This window comes from Chanos chanos, chromosome 16 (genome assembly GCF_902362185.1).
Source record: "Chanos chanos chromosome 16, fChaCha1.1, whole genome shotgun sequence".
Classification (NCBI taxonomy): Eukaryota; Metazoa; Chordata; class Actinopteri; order Gonorynchiformes; family Chanidae; genus Chanos; species Chanos chanos.
The window spans coordinates 15,999,124-16,019,674 of NC_044510.1; the positions used below are offsets into that span (position 1 = coordinate 15,999,124).

The 20,551-nt window shown below is 38.2% G+C and overlaps 1 protein-coding gene across 1 annotated transcript; it reads left to right on the top strand.

The window, feature by feature from the left end:
* The first annotated feature begins 176 nt into the window (after positions 1–176).
* LOC115829250 (interferon-induced very large GTPase 1-like) lies at positions 177–18,560 on the top strand. Its single transcript, XM_030793309.1, has 3 exons — positions 177–472; positions 1,205–1,304; positions 13,803–18,560. The coding sequence occupies exons 1-3, from the start codon at positions 177–179 to the stop codon at positions 18,558–18,560; spliced, it is 5,154 nt and encodes a 1,717-aa protein (XP_030649169.1).
* Positions 18,561–20,551: the final 1,991 nt, after the last annotated feature.

Below are 20,551 nucleotides of genomic sequence, written 5' to 3' on the forward strand. Positions count from 1 at the left end.
GTGAGAACAACAAGGAGTTGCAAAAACTTCAGGTGAGGCAGCCATAGAGATTGCAGCATAAGACCTTAATTCTTGGTCAAAAAGTGTAAAACCCCTTGAAATTCAGTACCTTATACAAATCTCAGGTTGAAAAGAAAGGCATGGAAGAACATGCGAATATAATATCAGCCTTAAACATGAAACGCTGGGTTACGAAACGCTCCTGCCACTTTCCAAAGGCTGATGAAAACTGTGAGGCATACCTAGACGACATCGTGGCTTATTCCTCCACCTGGTCTGAGCATTTAGATGCGAGAGATATTCAGGTGCTTAATGAGTGCCTCTTTGACTTTGAATCTAGCGGTAAGGTGGTAGTCACCTATTTAGGAAACCAAGTAGGGCAGGGGCAGGTGCGCCCTCTGTCAGCCAAGGTCCAGGACTTCCCTGTGCCAGAGACGCAGCGACAACTCCGCCGGTTCCTGGGAATGTGCAGGTATTATCATGGCTTCTGCAAGAAATTTCGCTAGTGTGGTTGCACCACTGACTAGCTTGGTTAGCCCAGCTAGGCGATTCGTTTGGACTGCTGAGTGCCACGACTCGCTTAATTCTGCCAAAGCACTTCTTTGCAGTGCACCTGTGCTGGCTGCACCTGATTTGACCCGTGCTTTTAAGATGGAAGTAGATGCCAGTGCCTATGGTGCCGGTGCTGTTCTCCTACAGGAGGGTGACCAGGGTATCGATCATCCTGTTTGTTATTTTTCCAAGAAATTTAATGAACATCAAATGAATTACAGCACAATCGAAAAGGAGGCTGTGGCATTGCCTTTAGCACTACAGCATTTTGAAATATATGTTGGTTTGAGCTCAACACCAGTTTTAATATATTCAGATCACAATCTCCTAGTGTTCTTATTCCGCATGCACAATAACAATCAGCGTCTCATGCGCTGGTCATTGTTGTTACAGGATTTTAACATCGAAATTTACCATATGAAAGGAACTAAAAACATTGTGGCCGATACATTGTCACGTGTTGGGTTTTAAGTATCAAACAGTGAGATGTTTGATTTTTGGTGGGTGGGTGTTATGACCCTGAGTCATAAGTGTGTATTATTGTTTTGTTTGCTGCTGTTTTTCTCCCCCTGCCTGTGTGTGGTGCTGTTTCCTCCCCTGTCTGGTGTGTTTTCCCCGTATGTCTCTGTCCCTTTAATGTGTTGCTTTGCAGGTGGCGGTCGGGGATTGGCCCACAGCCTGACGGCGCTGGTTTTAAAAAGAGGCTGCCTCCAGATGCCGGTTGCCCCCCGCTTTTCCTGTCCAATTTGTCCGTGACTTTTCGCTGTGTTTTTCGATAACTCGTTGTGTGTATTTTTCTGAGAGATATTCTTTGTACAGAGTATAAATCTTTATTTGTGTGTTTGTGATTTTCGTTGTGTATAGGGTCTGACAGCTGTTCGTTGTATATATTGTAAATAATTTTCGTGTGAACAGTCTGGGTGGCTGTAGGGGGTGTGAAGCCATTTTTGTTCGTTCTACTTTTCTCCTGTTTTTTCGTTAGGGAGTTAGGGAAGAATACTGTATTTTCTTTTTCTTTTATTTTTGGGAAGTAGTTTATTTAGTTTGTAAATTATAGATTGTTTTGGTTGTTGTTTTGGCCGCACTCACCCCTGACACTCTTCACTTCTGCCTTTGTAAATAAATAACTGTTTGGACTATATTCGCTGGCACGGGTCATCACTGGGAATAGGGAAAAGGGGAGTCACTTTTATGTTATGCTCGGTAACCCCTAGGCTGGGCATAACAAAACACATTAAGAACAATTAGGAAACACAGGGTGATGTTTGGTCCCCTCAGGTAATTAAAGATGGTATTTCTTTCCACCTTGCCTCCTGGAACTCAATAAATAGCCTGTGTTTCCACATGTACTCCTTTTCTTGACGGACCAACCTGGAAAGATGACTCAGGCAGGTAACAAAGGATGAAGGTGAATTACAGAATCCCTCAGTAACTAAGTTTGTGCACTTAACTCAGAAACTGAAAGTAAATAAAAGGTTGTGGAAGACAAATGGTAGTTTGTGTTATTATATAATATATTGTACATTGATATATATATATATATATATATATATATATAATTGTCAATTTATATGCCTTATATTATACTGTATTTGCTTTATTTATAATAAAATTTGTGTAATTCATTTTTGTTTGCCAGACTATCTATACAATCCACCTATGAACATAAAACAACACCACCACCAACAATGATAATAATATTAATAATAATAATAATAATTATTATTATTATTATATAAACCATATGAATTCATGTCTGGTGACCCACAATGGACCAATGGGGAAGGGTTTTAGAGGAGGGGCAAGACATTGCTCCACCAATCCAAAGAAAGACTTTTGACCAATTGCAGGATACCTGGTGGCCCAAGGTGTGAAGTGCAAATGTTCCCTTCCAAGCACCTCCAAGGGATTATTCACCATGGTAACTAAGGGCTCTAGGCAGACCCCAAAACACGGTACATATTCAGGAGTATTCCATGCCGCGTAACAGAGCTGCAAACTGCCGGATACAGCCGATAATCTGTGGAATATCCGGGAATATACAGGAGTATTCCAGTCCGGATACACCTCTTTTCACGCAGTGTATATATCGCAGATTTTTTGTGTATGTGATAAATGAGGTGGAAACTAAACTGATGTAGTGGCCTATATGTACGGCCATCACACAGCCGTCACAGAAGCAGGTGAAACATGACTTTGGATAGTCTCAACATAGAAAAAGCCTTTTGCTGCATATGCCTGAAATTTTTATTTCAGGTCCTCCATGGCTTTGGAGTTTCAGAAAGGCCAATAAAATACTTCAGAATGTCACATCAGAATTCGTTTCTAAGGGTAAACAGTGATCTAACAGAGAAAATAAATTTGGAGAAGGGGCATGCCGGTGTGGTACCTTGTCCTCCATGTTAATTGCACCTCAGATTGAATCTCTAGTGTGAGAAGTAAGGCAAGAAATGGAGCATAAAATCACCTTGTGTACCAACAATATATTGATATTTCTTAAAGAACCTAATGCCTGCCTCCCCTGCTGATTTAATCTATTGCAGTATTATGGTAAATATTCCGTATGCAAGCCAAACAGCATACAACCAGATGCTAGTAGGGCTATAGTACTTGAGTCTGGTCTTGGATTTGAGTCTGGATTCTTGATATTTTCTGCTTTGTCTTGGACTTAATGGTATTCATACTCAATTTTTTTCTCAGTCTTGGCCACTGGTCTCACCAAGTATGGTCTTTGGTTTCGGCTAAAACCACCTGCCTTTTTGAAACTGTATACTTATATTTGTGTTTTCTTTATCTACATGCAACAAGACACAAATAAAATAAGTATTACAGTAAATGGAGGAAAGTGAAAGAGCAGATTATAGAAAGAGGAGAGAAAAGGATAAAAGGAAGATGAATGACAGGAATAAACAGGGGGAGAAAGCAATGGAAAACAAAACAGGAGAAACATAAACAATTTAGTATTTTGATATTTGGCAGATGCTTTTAGCCAAAGCGACTTACAATCAGTGCATCAGTCAGATTACTAATACCTCATGAACAGAGATCACAATAAGACTGAGCGTCAATTTACTCCTTCGTATTGCATCCCTGGAATACTTTGACATACACAGATACGAGACAAGTTTTTTTTTTTTTTTTTTTTTTAGGAAAGGGAGGTTAGGCAGTGGGGGACAGGTGGGCTCTAAAGAGGTGGGTTTTCAGTTTCCTGCAGAAGATGGTAAGAGATTCCGCAGTCCTAACTGCATGAGGGAGGTTGTTCCACCACCGCAGGGCAATGGTGGAGAAGAGGCGTGGTCGGGAGGAGCAGCGGTTCCCGAAGTGAGGGGACCATTACTTGACCAGAGGTCGTAGAGCGGAGGGTTGTAGTAGGGGTATATGGAGTTATAAGGGACTGAAGGTATAATGGGGTGGAGCCTCTTGTGGCCTGGTAGGCCAGCACCAGTGTCTTGAACTGGATGTGGGCAGCTACCGGAAGCCAGTGGAGCATAGTAAGCAATGGAGTGACATGAGAGTGCTTCGGGAGGTCTTGAGAGAACAAGAGAAGTGGGAGGACGAAAGTGAGTTGAGTAAGAAGAGTGAGAGTGGGAACTAAGTCATAGAGAGGGAAAGGAGATATGTGAATGAGAAAAAGAGATTTGAAAATAAAAGAGAAAGAAGAGCAAAACGAAACAAGTAGAGAATAAACAAAAGGTTAAAGAGGAAAGAAAATGAAACGTGCAGAGGACAGCAAAAGAGAGGAGTCAGTACAGCAATAAATTCTCCAAAATGAATAGAAGAAGATAAGGAGGATAGGAAGAAAAGGAACAAAGGTTCAGAGAAAGAGTGATTGTGGGAGCAGAGAGCAAAAGCAACGACATGACAAGATGCAAAGAGATGATAGAGAGAGAGATGAGAGAGAAAAATTAAAAAGGAAAGTGAAGGATAATGAATGGAGTAAATTAAAAAAAAACAATGACTGGAATTTATAATTTGTTGTAAAGATAGCAAGGGAAGATATGGGGGAAATATGGTTTAGACACTGACCACTTTGCTGAATATACTAGTGAACTCAGTCCTGTGTATTGAGCATGAAAACCAGTTTCCAAGGGCTTCCACACCATTTTATTCATTAGGTATATGTTCCAAAAATGATGGAATGTTAAATAAAATTAAAGATTCGTCCTCTGAATTATCATGCCATTTAAATGACAATATATAATAGCTATTAATTAGTTATAGCAAGTATTTTTCAAAACTGTTATACATAACAGTTGTGAAACACACTCTCAGTTTTGTTTTTACGTAAATGGTCACACAATTTGAAGGGAACGTCACATCATAAATACAGCTACCTGGTCTCAGCAGTTGTTTTTTAATTATGGCTCTCATTCTTAGAGGAGACCTGTCCAGACCTGCCCTGGAAAGACTTTAAGACACAGGTTGTATGGAACACTCAGTAAAACTGTAAAGCTGTTTTTGACATTTCTACTGAAAAAAAAGTATTTGGTATATAAATAGTTTACTGCTTACATTCTGAGTCCATATTTGCCATGATAATATTTATTTCAAATGTGTTGTCTTGGCTCTGGATTGCCTTATGTAATCCTGTACCATGTTAATTTTCTTCATTATGAGTATGCAGTGTCCTGTATTTTGCCTCTTAACATCCAACAAAAGCAAATTATATGGCTAGAGAAGCCTGGGAGTTAATAATCTGCTTGCTTAATAATTATTTTAATTTATTATCTGTTTTCAAGAGCATCTTGAAGGATTCATCCATAGAAAATGCAGACCATCATTTTGTTTTTGACATCATTTTGCTTTTTCTTATTGTTTCAGTCCATTATGTATATCACTGAAAGCTGGACATTGACATGCAGGATGACAAACATGAAGCAAAGGACAGGACCAGTCCAGATGGTCCACCATTTTGTCCAGAATTAGGTAAGTAGCCGCGGTGTGTCCGGAGAAGTTTGTTCTGTGTTAATCCATGAATTCATGTGAAAATCTTGAGAAAGAAATCTTGTAGAATACACTGCAGAAAAACCTAAGTTGAAAAATCTAATGTCATTTCAAAATGCATGCGATTATTGCTGTGTGTTTGTTTGTTTGTGTACAGTAAGCCTAATTAAAGTCTTTTTTTGCACAAACAGATAATAGTCAAGCTGCAGTCCAGTCTCAAACAGCAGAAGAATCAGTGGAGAAAGACATCAGAAATGAGGATGAACCAGTCAAATCCAGAACAGACACAGAGGAGTCTGTGAAAAGCACAGTTGTTATCACATCAGATATGGACCAAGCAGTTAATATGGATAATAAAGTAAGCATGAATATACATATACATGAATATATATTTGTGTGTGTGTGTGTGTGTGTGTGTGTGTGTAATGAGGGGCCAAACAGAAAATATATAAACATAAAGATGAATGTATAAATGTAACATTGAATATATAAATTCAGTTTCCGAATATCTAAATGTAACTCTGAATATACAAAAGTTTATCAGCAGGCAAATCACAAGACAGTCATTTTTCTTTTCTAAACATTTTTCTTTCTTTATAGACTGCTGAGTGAGCAAAATAATTCTAACATTAGCATTACCAAAATTTTACAGTACAATCAAAGATAACCAAAAAAAAGTAAAAAAAAATTAAATGTGAATGACGCAAAAATTAGGATTTCTTAAAAGGATCTTTATTTTTTTTGGCATTGGGACTGCAGCATTTACCTCTATTAAAGGACACACTGATTTAATTTATAACTGAACGCAGTCTTTATTTTCAGCTGTTGAACTATGGCCACTTGAACGATGTATATGTACACACACACGTATACATGTGTGTGTCTGTGTGTGTGTGTGTAATGATCTGTTTGCTTGTCAGTCATTCATCAAAAGATCACTCCTTCAGGGTCAGATTTTGCTCTGTAGTCTGATGTACCAGAGTCATTAGACTTTGGTTTTAGCAACATATATCATGACTGATATTTACTTCCCTCTGTTTTCAGTGCCCAACATACTCAAAATTATATTGTGTTCTTGTCAGTTGCACTGCTTTCTCTCTAACTCCCTTGTACTTTTAAAATCTCTTATTCTTACTCATATTCACATCTCCTTTGCTTAGTCATAATGTTCATGTTAGTAGCAGGTTGAAGGATGTCATTATTACTTCAATCAGGTTGATATTTAGAGAAATTTGATTTTTTGTTGTTGTTGTTGTTGTTGTAGTTGTTGAGTTTTTCTGTTTTTTGTCTGTTTTTGTTTTTGTTTTTTATACTCTTTGTTCATGCCATCTAGATTATGGAAGAACAAAGACACCAAAATGAAGATGAGACATCCAGTATTGCCCCCTTGAGAAATGAACAAGGAGAGGAAATGAAGACACAATCCTCTTTTTCCTCATTATCCAAAGGAATGGGTGAGAGCCTTTAATTAATCAAATATTGTGGTATTACGTAAGTTAAAAAAAAGAAGATTAAAGTCTGGAGAGCTCTAAAGATTGGTCTTAACTAAGAACTGACTGATGCACTTAACAACAGACTTACCCTCATGGCGCTGAGGTGTTGAGTACTTTCTGCTTCATTGCACAACTAAAGAATATCCAATCCCTCATAAGAGTCATGAATGAAATTCTGGTAGAAATATTTTTGAAACACTTTCCAGTTCACAGAGTACCAAACAGCTTAGTAGTGATATCTGAAATAATAAAAAAGAGCAGGAGCAAAATTCTCGTTGAACATTCCTACTTCACTAAATTGTACTGTTATTCACTATGTGTAACACTGGCCCCCTCTGTTGGTTAAAATGGTGGTTATAATGTTTGCAGTGCAGTCTTCAACCAATTTTACTGAAATTAGTCCAGCACTTTATCCAGTTAATCAATGCCAATACATGCAACATAAGGCTATTAAATGAATATCCTTTAGGTATTAAGGCAACACTGTAATGGACAACACATTAGCTGATAATGGCTGTGTTACATTCACCATATTATACAAGTTGCTTATGGTCTGCAAGTTACAATGTCATGAAAAAGTAAGAACACCCAATCAGAAGTGACCAATCAGAAATGAGAACTCTGCTGGAGAAGATAGACAGACTGATTTCTGAAAAGAAAGAGAGATTTCACACTTATGGTCTGTTCAATGAAATGTCAAGAAAGAGAGAACGATTTAAAGAAGATTGCTGGCACCACAGAGGACAGTGAACGTCATGATAAATTAAGACATTAAAAAAATCCATAAACAAAACAATGCCTTTTTACAGAATGTACTGAATCAACTTTACCCTTGAGCCTAGAATATTATATTTATCAGCAGAACACATTTAGGGTTGGGTACTGAGACTTTTATTTTTTCACCTTTTTTGTCAAAACCTGTAAACTGATCGTCTTCTGAACAAAACTACTACTACTGTCTGTAATTGGAAGACGTTCTGAAACATTTAACATGAAAAAAAGCTTATTTTGACACAATGTACCTAAACAGCAACATAGGAAAACCAAATTCTTAAATTCACACACAGAACAATGATTTCATACATTAAGCTTTTTTCTCTTGTTTATTTAGTACATTAACTCATGTCAACATGAAGCCAGTCCATCACAGGTTAGATGCTTATATGCTCATATTTGCATAAACAAGAAATTATAGCATCAATTCTGCAACTATGTTTTTCCTTTTCCTTTTTGATACTTAAATAAGTGGTTGTGTCACTTTGGAATGAAACATAGCATTCTACTTGAAGTACCATGACAGAAATTTCTGACCAAGAGAAATTCCTGTGCATACTGCTTTTGATTGCTAATGTAAGATGATCCTGGCTCTTAACAACAGCTATCATCCAGCCCCCAAGAACATGTTGGCAAATCCTTTCATACATACTTGGCGTGAAGTTGAGAAAAAGAACACAGGTTTGCCAAAAGCAGCTAAAACTAACAATGTTTAGACACAGATTACTTAGGAACAATGCATCACACTGCACAATACTACTACTACTACTACTACTAATAATAATAATAAATTATTAAATTAATTCTATCATATTGCATACATTAGGGAGTACAGTATTGCTCACTTTCGGCACAGGTAAGCAGTATTGTTACTAGCGCCAGTATCAGTAAAGTCCAGAGGATGTCCAACCCTAAACATATTGTTTCTTGACCCTTGGGAAAAAAAACATTTCATTGCAGTGTCACCATGTTGCTAAGTAATGTTTAAACACTCTTTTTTTAGGTCCTGAGAAAGGGGAGAGTGGGAAAGGAACTGGACAAAATGAACATACTGCAGTAATAGATGAGGTAGAACCGTTATTCACACGTATATGAATATAGAATCATAAATCTACACCAATAAAACTATGGTTGTCATCAGTAGTTTCATGCATTTAAATATTCTTTCCCACTCATAGGGGAAATTTATTTTATTTTCACACATATGAAAACACTGAACTGAAATATAACAGTTCATTTGAACACTAAAGCATGAACAATAAAATAAAAATCTGAATCTATAGTTTTACTCCGAGAGGGGTGTTTATGGGCATGTTTCTTGGCTTTTAGCCAAGATTGGGCTGCTACTGATCACCATAAATCAAAAATAGTTGATTTAAATACAAACAAAAAGACTTTTCGCATCTAATGTAATTTAAACAAACAAACAAACAAACAAGTCCACCTGAAGATAGTAGTTCAAATCACTACGAGTGAAAGTGTGGATCTGGAGTACTCTATCAAAAACACAGTGGCCCCAACATACTACAGGATTCTGTTCCTGTGACTCCTCCTAAGTCGAAGTCATTCTAAGCTGAAAATTCTGTTATATTATGTGAATCATGAGGATATATAATAGAGGTGGGAGAAAAATCAATAAAGTATGGTATTGCGATGTTTTTCAACACGATATTATATTGATATTTATTTATTTATATTATTTCATAATCCTTAAATTTTAGTTAATATAATTTTATTTTGGTACATAAGTATGCTCTGACAACATTGCCTCTAATGTCCAAAAAGATGGCGCAAGACCTCGCTCTTCTCTTGCATCACAGCGGAAATTGGAAAGGAAGTCTGAGTTGCCAAGATGGCTGCAGATACTCTAGGTAACGCGTTGTCTGCTTTGAAGTCAAGAGTGTGGCTTTATTCTGACTTCCAGAACACAGCCAATAATGACCTTGACATGTAACATGCTGTTTGCAAACAGCGCAACATGAAAATCAAATACTGGGGAAATGCGACCAACTTGAGGGCTATTCTCACAAGGCACTACCCAGAATTACCAGGAGACGAGCTGTACTATTTGTCTTTCGGTAACTCTGGGTGATGCCATGTTCAGTCAGTCTCGACAGTACAAGTATTTCACTTGTGTTTGCGACTAAGAATAGATGTGTGCAAAGTGAAAATGTACTTGTGCGAATAAAAAGTATTACAAAATTCAATTCAAGTAGCCTAATTTTTTTTAACAAAAAGGTTACTAACACAACAATAATGATAGTGGTGCGGTCACTGTGCTGAACCAATGTTGTCTGTTGAAAAAATCACACAATCCACTCGTCAGCACAAAAGGCCCTCGAGCAGACTTTTTTAGGGTTTTAGAACTGAAAACTACTTTATTATAGAGGTGTTCATACTGTTTATACAGTTTAAAGCAGTTTAAAGTATAAATAATTCCATAATTAAAAACCTAGTGTACTTTTTGTATTCAAATAAATTTAATTATTTTGTTTATAAATGTCTCTTTATAAATGTCTCCTTGTCCAAAAAGGTGGCATTTAACCTAAAATTAAATGTACTGGAGCTCAAAACCCAAAACACACTTGGATATCACTTTGATTCTAACGGAAAACCCACAGACGGTGTCTTCTGAAGTCTCGCGCAACATAACGCAAAAAAATACTTTCCCTACTTGCTCACAAAGCTCCACAAATAGAGCTCTGGTAGCTGACGTCACGCAATCAGGTGTTGTATGAAATATGGAACGGCATGAAATCTGAAACGGGTGCATCCGGTTGGCCATTTTGTGCGTCTGGTTAGACATTTTCACAGGAAATTGTCATGAATTTGTAGTGTGGTAGTGTGTCTAGTGATTAGGTATCGTGTTACTTCCATATTTTAATTCATTTGACGTATTTCCTTCTGAGATTCTGAGAGAAGCACTACACCTAAACCATACAAATCGACAGCCGCCAAACAATTTAGCTGTATAATTATATTAAGACAGTAGCCTACATACCAATGCCACTGAATCGAGTCACAGAGAACTTTTACTAGTCCAGTACCGATTCTGCCGCTCAGAAAAATCACAGTTTTTTTGTTCTACCAGCAACGGGCAACAGTTAACATGCCAAACAATTTGGGGAGCATCTTTGTTCTACCGAAAGGAAGTTGCACATCAGTCAGCCAAAACCACACCTATAGGTGATTGTGAACACCTGTGCTGCATACCAACCCGGCCACATTAGGATAAGCGGCTTTGAAAATGAGTGAGAGAGAGAGTGTTTGCTAGACTAGTAAGTGCAATGTGAAGAACGACACAGGGACATTTTGTAATGTTTAATTATTTTCTTTCAGTTTACAACTATAGTTAAAATGGAGTGAAATCTAATTACAAGCAGCTTCCTCAGATGTTATTGAAAGTTGTTAGCTGTCTGCCAAACTGTGCAGGGAAAGCCAGCAGTACTGTAAGGACAGAGCAGCTATCATTCCTTGACCAAAATCCATCAGAGAACCCTGAAACAAAAGGAGAGCTTGTTATTGAAAATTTCTTTAAGCATGCTTTTGAGCTGGTGCTAGACCTTGTTGGTAGAGAGCAACATTTTTATATTAACAAATTTTATTTCCCTGTGTGCAAACCATATATTTCCCTGTGTGCAAATACCATATATTTACTTCTACTGAACATCAAGATTTACTTCTCAACAGCACAATCATCAATTAGAATTTGCTGTGAAAGAAATTTGTAAGGATAATTTACCATGATCTTATAACTAGAAAGACAGGATGTGGTTTCATTTGATTGACTAGAGCCAAATTTTACTAACAGTTCAGTCAGCACTTGCTATTAAGCCCATCTGCCGCTAAACCTAAATAGGTTGTGTTTGAGACAAGAATCACATTCTTCTGTAGTAACCATGAGTTCTCAAAACCAGTCTATTTTACCTTACATAAACCCACCTGACACTCTTTATTACCTTTATTGCAATGGGAAGTGCATCTTGCTTTTCTGTGTTTGATAACTGTTGATATTGAGGGGATCCTTGGCTCTTTTGTCTTGGGCAAGTGAGTTGGCCAGGTTCCAACTCACTAACCCTGAGTTGACTATGTATAAGTACTGTAGATATTGATGCATGAATCTTCTTCATGGATTTGTGATCATTAGTGCTTAGTACACACAATTTTCAGGTTTCATCTTGAACCTAAAGTTGTGTAATACAATAAAATTGTTTAACAGCTAAATTTTATTTGCAGAGTTACAGTAGACACTTTTGCCACAAAACAACTTTGTGGAACATCAGTCCTGAGACCACTAAAGTAAATGTAAGGTTGTCAAACCAAGATGGTTTACTTTATGAAACTTAAAAGACAGAACTGTTAATGTAGATCAGAGTACTCTATGATGTCAGCTATTTTCCAGTTTTCAGAATATCACATTTGAAAAATCATTTGTATGAGGCCAAAAGAGCCAAAAAATTCAAAACAGAATTGGGCTGCACTCATCCTGCATCAAATATAATGAATTAACTCCATTACATTTCAAGATTTCATCTCTTATTTTACTATATGATATTGAATAACTTTATTACGGCAGATATCACAGCATTGTACCCTGGTTGAAAACAAAACCATTTATTATTAAAATTTCTCACCACTTTTGCAACATGAATGTGGTAAAATGAGGCATGAAACCGTCTTTTCTGTGATCCAAAGAGACAAATATAGAATAATTACTTTCTTTTAACAATGCAGTTATAAGATTTTATTTTAAAATGGTAGATTAAATTTCAAAACCAAAACCTGAAAATATTTTCTGCCATTTAGAGGAATGCAGAAGTTAATTAAAAAGTTGAAACTAAACATAATTATATAAAATTGATCTGTTTGATTTGGGCCAGACTGTGAACAAGATGAATGGAAATACTTCAAGACAGTTTAAACAGCACTGACAAAGATATTGCATTATTTATGGTAAACCAATGCTACTGACCTGAAAACTTATTGGAGTAAATTTGCATTATTGATTAGAAAACTTATTAGTATGTAGAATACATTTTACTCAAGACAGTTGATACAGGGTGATCAATACTATCACCTTAGGCTTTCTTTGAACTGAATTAAATTGAAGTGAACTGAGGGCGATGGCGCAGTGGATTGAACTGTCAGCTGACAGCAAGGTCTTGGGTTCGATTCCGATTGTGTGTTTGTTTGTGTGTCTGCCCTGTGATGGATTGGCAACCTGTCCAGGGTGTTTCCCCACCTTTCACCCAATTAATGCGTTGCAACTCTAATTAGGATAAGTGGCTTTGAAAATGAGTGAGAGAGTGAGTGAATTGAGTTGAGTGGAACTGAATTGCCCAAGAAGATTAATCAAGAGTAATACTGGAAATTTACAGTCTCATAAGTCTCAATATAAGATTCCTTATGCTGTGAAACATCTCGCGAATATCGCCCTGCAAAATTTCGCTCTGTGGGCATGGTCCCAAAAACAGCAAGCAAGTCACCTCACTAAGAAGTTCAACTGCTTAAACAAAGGTCTACAGTGGTCTATTTGCCAGAACCGGAGCCATTGAGAGAGTTTTTTTTTAACTGCTCTGGCCCTGAATAAGTTCATGTAACAAGTAAACAACAATCTGTGTTGATGTAGACACAAATTGTTGCTCATACATCTTTTAATCATATACATGTTTTCATGCTACATGTAGCATTTAGGCTCCACTACCTTGGTCAGACTTTTTGGTAATCCCGCCTCTCTAGAGAATGTCATGTGCCAAACACATCACATGATAAACTGATTGGTTCTCTTGTGGTTCTTATTTGCATAAAGTTAAGAATTCGCCATCTTAATTTTGCTTGCATCAGCGAAATTGCCCCCAGTTTCGCCAACCAGAGAGAATTTCGCCTCCATTCAAAGTGGATGACAGTGAAACAAAATTTGCTGCCATGGAAATGTACCCTAAGAAGTAGAACTGTATACTATATGGCCTATTGCAGATCTCCATAGGGAGACGCTCTATGCCATGGTCTGATATAAATACGCTGTGTTTGGTGTTACAGGGTGACAACCATGAGTCCGGACCAACACAGAGCACATCAGAGGAGAGGGAAAGAAGAGAATGTGAAACACCAGAAGAAATAGTTCAGCTCATGTGCAAACTTAATCTTAACCAGCAACATAAACTCACAATTGCTGACATCCTGAAAGTAGACTCACAATTATCACAACAAAATCATAACCAAGCAGACAATACCCTCGCCTATGTATTTTTAAAAAGGCTTTTGACCATGAACTACCAAGCAAGATACATTCTCTGTAAAATACAGACCTGTGAGCAGACACCAGTGAAACCAAATCTTAGTGTTGTTAGTCCTTTAGATGAAAACAGTTTTTATGGTATTCTCAGCAAAATAACAAGTGCTGATAATGTAGCCAAAAAGGAAAACTCTATCCACCCGATGGATGTTCAGATGGCCGTGTTTCACTGTGCTGACAGGTTCCTCCAGCAGTTCATGGTGACTAAACTGTCACAGTGTCAGTATGCCCTGCCTCTGCTTGTGCCCAATCCCTTCACCAAACAGATTGAGTTTCCTCTGTGGACATTTCGACAGATCAAAAAGACCTGGAAGACAGCTGAGACATTTGGTAAAGTGACCAGCAAAACTGGTCCAGTCTACAGAGCAGAGACACCAATGGTGGCCTTCTTCAGGTTTGGCTCTGTGTCTTCATCCAAGTCTCAGCTGATGAATAGTCTGATAAATGAAAAACACAACACATTCTTTCACAGGCACTGCCCTGGCAGCAGTAAGACACGTCTTCTGATGGATGGAGTTGTTGAGATTGCCTGGTATTGTTCCTCTGGAAAAGACACTGATCATTTTACTGATTGTGTTGCATTCTGTAATCTTCATGGTGATGCAGGAACATGTGAGAAGCAGCGAGAGATTCTGACTGAAATGGCCTCAGTGAATGTTGTCCTGTTACATGATCTAACAGAAAATGACAATAGCATGGATATAGTACAGAAGCTCTTTGACTCCCCTACGCCATTTATTTGTCTCCTCACTGACCGTGAATTTGCAATAAAACAAATTGATGAGGGAAAGTACACAATGGGATTTAAAGACAGGAGTCAGTCTGATGTGTCTGCAGACTTGAGAACAGCCATCAAAAAGTGTCTGTCAAAATCACAAAAAAACTTTAAATTGGAGGATGTTGGAGAATGTGAAGATATTGTATGTGATGAAAAAACTGGAAATGTTAAAGAAGGAAAGGAGACTGCACTGCAGATAGTGACACTGCTGAAAAAAGAAGATTTGTCAAAAATAAAACAGAAATATCTGCCCTGTCAGGGTAAACTGTGGCATGAGTGGTGTCAGAAGAACAAGGAGCTTCATCGCCTTCAGGGGGAGGTAGAGGCTCATAAGAGTAGCATACAAGAAAAAATGAGGCAACTAAGAGAGAAGCAGAGAGCTACCAGCTTCAGTGAACTCATGGTCCTATTTTTGACCAGTTTAGACTCTGTGGAAGCCGGTAAGAAAACATTCTTTGTGAAATGGTTGGAGATCTTGCTAGATGACTTCAGCTCTGATAAACTCATCGACCTACATCATGAGTATAATAAGGGGTGGTCTAGAGTGTTGGAATTGAAGAAGAATCATGGTAAATCACAACAACAAATTATCAGTGAACAAAACAAACTGGAAAGCTTATCCCTCAAACTGAATGCTGCATTATTTGGCCTGGAGCACATCCATAGGGAAATGGGCCAGATCTATGAAGCCTGGGTATCAGAAAGCAAAACAAAAGAAGAAATTAAAGACATCTCTTACCTTCCCAGATTGGCAGCAGAAATGATGATATCTGGACACCCAGTGGAGCTGATGGATGGAGATGCTGCACATGTTCCTTTAATCTGGGTCACTGCTGTTCTAGATGAGGTCATCAAGAGACTAGGAGACCAGAGAGTCTTTGTGCTGTCAGTTTTGGGTATCCAGAGCTCTGGGAAATCCACAATGCTGAATGCCATGTTTGGACTCCAGTTTGCAGTCGGTGCTGGCAGGTGCACCAGGGGAGCTTTCATGCAGCTGCTCACAGTCACGGAGGAGATGAAGGAAGAAAAAGGTTTTGACTACATTCTAATTGTTGACACTGAGGGACTTAGAGCTCTGGAACTGGCTGGGATGTCGACTCAGCATCATGACAATGCACTGGCCACATTTGTTGTTGGTCTTGGAAACATGACATTGATCAATATCTTTGGAGAGAACCCTGCTGAGATGCAGGACATCCTTCAGATTGTTGTTCAGGCCTTCCTGAGGATGAAGCAGGTCAGACTGTCTCCCAGCTGTGTGTTTGTCCATCAGAATGTTGGAGACATCACAGTGGGAGAGAAAAACATGGAGGGAAGGAGACGCCTACAGGAGAAACTGGATGAGATGACTCAGTTAGCTGCTAAAGAGGAAGACTGTGATGTCACATGTTTCAGTAATGTCATTTCCTTTGATGTACAGTCTGATGTGAAATACTTTGCTCAGCTCTGGGAGGGAAACCCACCCATGGCTCCACCAAACCCATCATACAGTGACAATATTCAGGAACTGAAGATGGATATTCTCTCGCGCGGAGCAATATCTCAGTGCATGACATTATCACAATTCAAAATACGCATTCAAAATCTCTGGGAAGCACTGCTAAATGAGAACTTTATTTTCAGCTTCAAAAACACTCTGGAGATTGCAGTGTACAGAAAATTAGAAGATGAGTATGGGACATGGACATGGACTCTCAGGAGTGCCATGCAGAACACCGAAGACAAATTGTATACTCGAATACAGAACAAGAAGCTACATAAGATTGAAGAAAAAGAGCTTCATGGTGAAATGAGGGAGACTCTTAACAAAGTGGAGGAATCAATGCAGAAGTACTTTGAAGAGGATGAAGAAAAGGATATTTTGATTCAATGGAGAGGCAAATTTGAAGGAAAAATCCATGAAGTAAACAATGACCTTGTGAAAAGGGCCAAAAGAAAGTTGGAAGACATTATAACTCAGCGGGAAATTTGTAAAAATTTAGATGACAGGAAGACACAATATGAGGGTAAATTGTTTGCAAAGAGCAAGGAGCTTGCATCAAAGTTAAAACATAAGGCCAATGATGAGAATGAGTTGAAGAGAGAGTTTAGTGCAGTGTGGGGAGAGTGGGTTAAAGAACTGTGTAAAGACGCCCCTTGCATCAAAGACATTGACATAACCACAGATTTAACCAACATCCTCTCTGAAAGTTATGAATCGAACTTTGTGCATGAGAGGCAGAGCTGTGATGATTACAAATCAATTCATTCTACCAAAGATTACTCTAAATATGTTACTCTAAAACAGAGGCACATGGCTAAACTATGGGAACAAAAACCCTTGGAACAATTAGATCAAGACTCTATAAGACATTTAATAAACACTGTCATCAATAAAGCAGTGGCCATTGTCAAGTCAAAACGAGTTTCAGAGAAAGGCTACAATGTCAGCTATATCCAGGAGATAACGCGACAAGTCAAAGACTGTGTGAATAAACATGAACATGACAACACTAAATATTCATTCAAGAAAGAATTTGTGGTGGATCTGTTACTCCATGTGTATGAGCATGCAGGAAAGATGTTTGTTGAGCTCTTCAAGGCATTTAAAGAGGCAAATGATCCAGTTGTTTACCTTGAGAAAAAGAAACCAGAGTATTACAATGTCTTCAGGAAATACTGCCAAGGTGCAACATCTGTTGTCGTGTTTGGTGGTTTAATATGTAGTCAACTGAAAGAACCCATTCTGCAGAGTGTCTACAATAAGACAACCAATGATTTAGCTGGAGAAATTAGGGCAAATTTGCCAGCATTCAATGGGAACAGATCTAACCTGGAGAAACACATTCTGAAGTCACTTGCTGAAGAAGAGAATTTTGACAAGTTCATGCTGTACATCCACAACCCCAGAGAACACTTTGAGAATTTCATTAGAGATGGAGTTGAACAGTTCATGGAGGCAGACAATCCCAAAGCTCTTACCATGATTAAAGGCCACATTAAACACAAACAGCAATGCATAATCACTGCAGCACAAACAGCAACAGCTCAAGTCAAACAGAATAAAGGAGATGCCAACATGTGGTTGAAGAGTTTTTCAGACAGTCTCACTGATGAACTAGAACACAGTACGTATCGCCTTAGAGGTCAGAACTGTCAGGACATCACTGACTTTGACCTTCTGGAAGACACAGTGAAAAGAGAGCTCCACACAGTGATTGAAGAGCTGAACAGCAGCTTCACCAGTCTGTCTGATCTCAACATGGAGATGTTCAGGGAGAGGCCTGATGAGATTCTGATCAAACACTTCTCTCAGTGCTGCTGGGAACAGTGTCCCTTCTGTAAAGCCATCTGCACCAATACTTTGGAGGGACATCCTGGGGGACATAGTGTTCCATTCCATCGTCCAAATGGGTTGGTAGGATGGCACTACAGAGAAGCATATAATTTTTCTATCGGGTTTTGTACAAGTTTAGTAGTAAGTGATGGTGGCTTCTATCCACCACTTGAACCAAACAAGAAAGTTCCTTTTAAGAAATACAAATCAGCAGGTCCACCATACTCTGACTGGAACATCACCCCTGACGTCTCTGAGCTGCCGTACTGGAAGTGGTTTATGTGTCGATTTCAGTATGACCTTGAGAACCGCTACAACAGAACTTTCCAGGCTCATAGTGAGATTCCTAGTGAATGGAAGACCTACACAAAAAATCAAGCCATTGAGAGTCTGTATAAATACACCTGAATGAGTAGTTCAGAGATTTTGTTCTTTCTATTGTATAAACCATATAGCCCTTTTTTACTCCACCAGCATGAAAAACTACAGAATGCTGCAATGTGTCATCATCAGATCACCATGACAACAGAGAATACTACAATGTGTTGATAACACTCTGAATCAATCACATGTTGAACCGAATAAGGTCCCCAGAAAACACTGGGAACTTCATTACACTGTCATACAAACACCAGCCAATGACATTCAGTCTAAATACATTAACACTGATATGTGTAGTACTCTGAGCAGAGATAAGTGAGGATGGTAACAACTTCAGCTTCAGCTGTGATGTTGAGAGTTCTCTCATGATCAGATTATTCGGTCAACAGTCAGATTATCAGTCAACAGCAGTAACATTAATCGACTTTGAATATGGGTACATTGTTCATAAATATGGCCAGACAACATGCCATATGTTGATTTATGTTTTCTCACACAAAACCTGAAATATATTCTCTTTTAAAGAAAAAAACTTCCCTATTTTCCCTATTTTCTCTATTGACATTTTTCAGCACTAAATGATGTGCTATTACTGACAGTGATATTGTATTGATATAATTGTATTATTATTGAGTAAATATATATATACACACTTTAAATAAATGAATGTGTTAACTGAATATAAGTTGAAAAGAGAATATTACAAGATACATTGAATTGTCTCCAGGTTTGATTCACCTTTTTAAGTGGTAAATGATATCCTTCTATTGCTCTTAATTGGACTTTTACTGTCTAATTGCTTTTAAAGATGTAATCATGCGATTCTTGACAAAACATTTTTATATAATTTCATAGGCTACACACTGTTCTATTTTATCTTACAAATTTTTTCACCAATAAAAGTAATTTCTATGGCAAACACATGTCTGTGAATGCTTCCATATACACTGCCTGGCCTGAAAAAAAAGTCGCCATTTGGATTTGGAACCTCTGGAGGCACTGTTATGATCTTGGGTTGCTTCACTTGGTCTAGGCTCAGGAGTGTTATGTGGTAAAAAAAAATGAAGGCAGCAAAGTACCTGAATTTACTGACTCATTGAGAGAGTGGCTCAAAAATATATTGACATGTTTCCCTTGACAGCTAACAGCACCACTGTGAAAACAGCAGCTTTCTTTTCTCTTTTTTTAATTCAATATCTGCACATTTAGCTACACTGTAGAAAAGGATTGAGACCTATTCCCCACACACAAATGAGGAATATGACTGGGTTCGAAATCCATTCCACTTTCACACCCACAAAGGGTCAGGATGACCTTGCTGCGCTACAAATGGATGTTGATTCGATTCCCCACCTCGTACCTCTGTGAACCTCCTACCTCTGCGAACAGGCCTAAGCCTGAAAAGTTTGAGAACCACTGTTCTAGAATGCTGTTTTATTGTTCTAATTACATTTAGCCATATCATATAGAATAATCTAATGTGGGGATGCCACATCAGAAAATCTAAAAGTTCACTGTTAGAGCTGTGGGCTTAAAAGTTTTGACTCCATGTCAAGGCTGAAGAGGTTAAAGAAAGGCTGCATATGCTGAGATGTATTTTTCTTAACAGTTTCACAGGCAGAATTTGCTACACAATGGACATACACAGATGAAGAGGTAAATGGCTTTAAAACAGTGTATATATATGCAAATATGGTGTGCACAAGATCACAAGTTGGGTGTGTTGCCTACATAATAATAATAAGTTTATTTAGAGCCCAGTATCACTATTTATAGTCTCAAAGGGCTTTACATGTCTAAAACAAAGTCAAATCAAAATTATATTACACATAAGCTTGAGAAAATAGATATGTCTTTAGTCTGGTTTTAAAGGTATGGAGAGAGTTTGCCTCCCTAACTTCTGTAGGCAAACCATTCCAGAGGAAGGGAGAGTGGTAGGAAAAGGCTCGGTTGCCAGCGGACTTCTTTTTAACTCTTGGAATGACTAATAGTCAAGAATCTAGAGAGCGTAGGGTGCG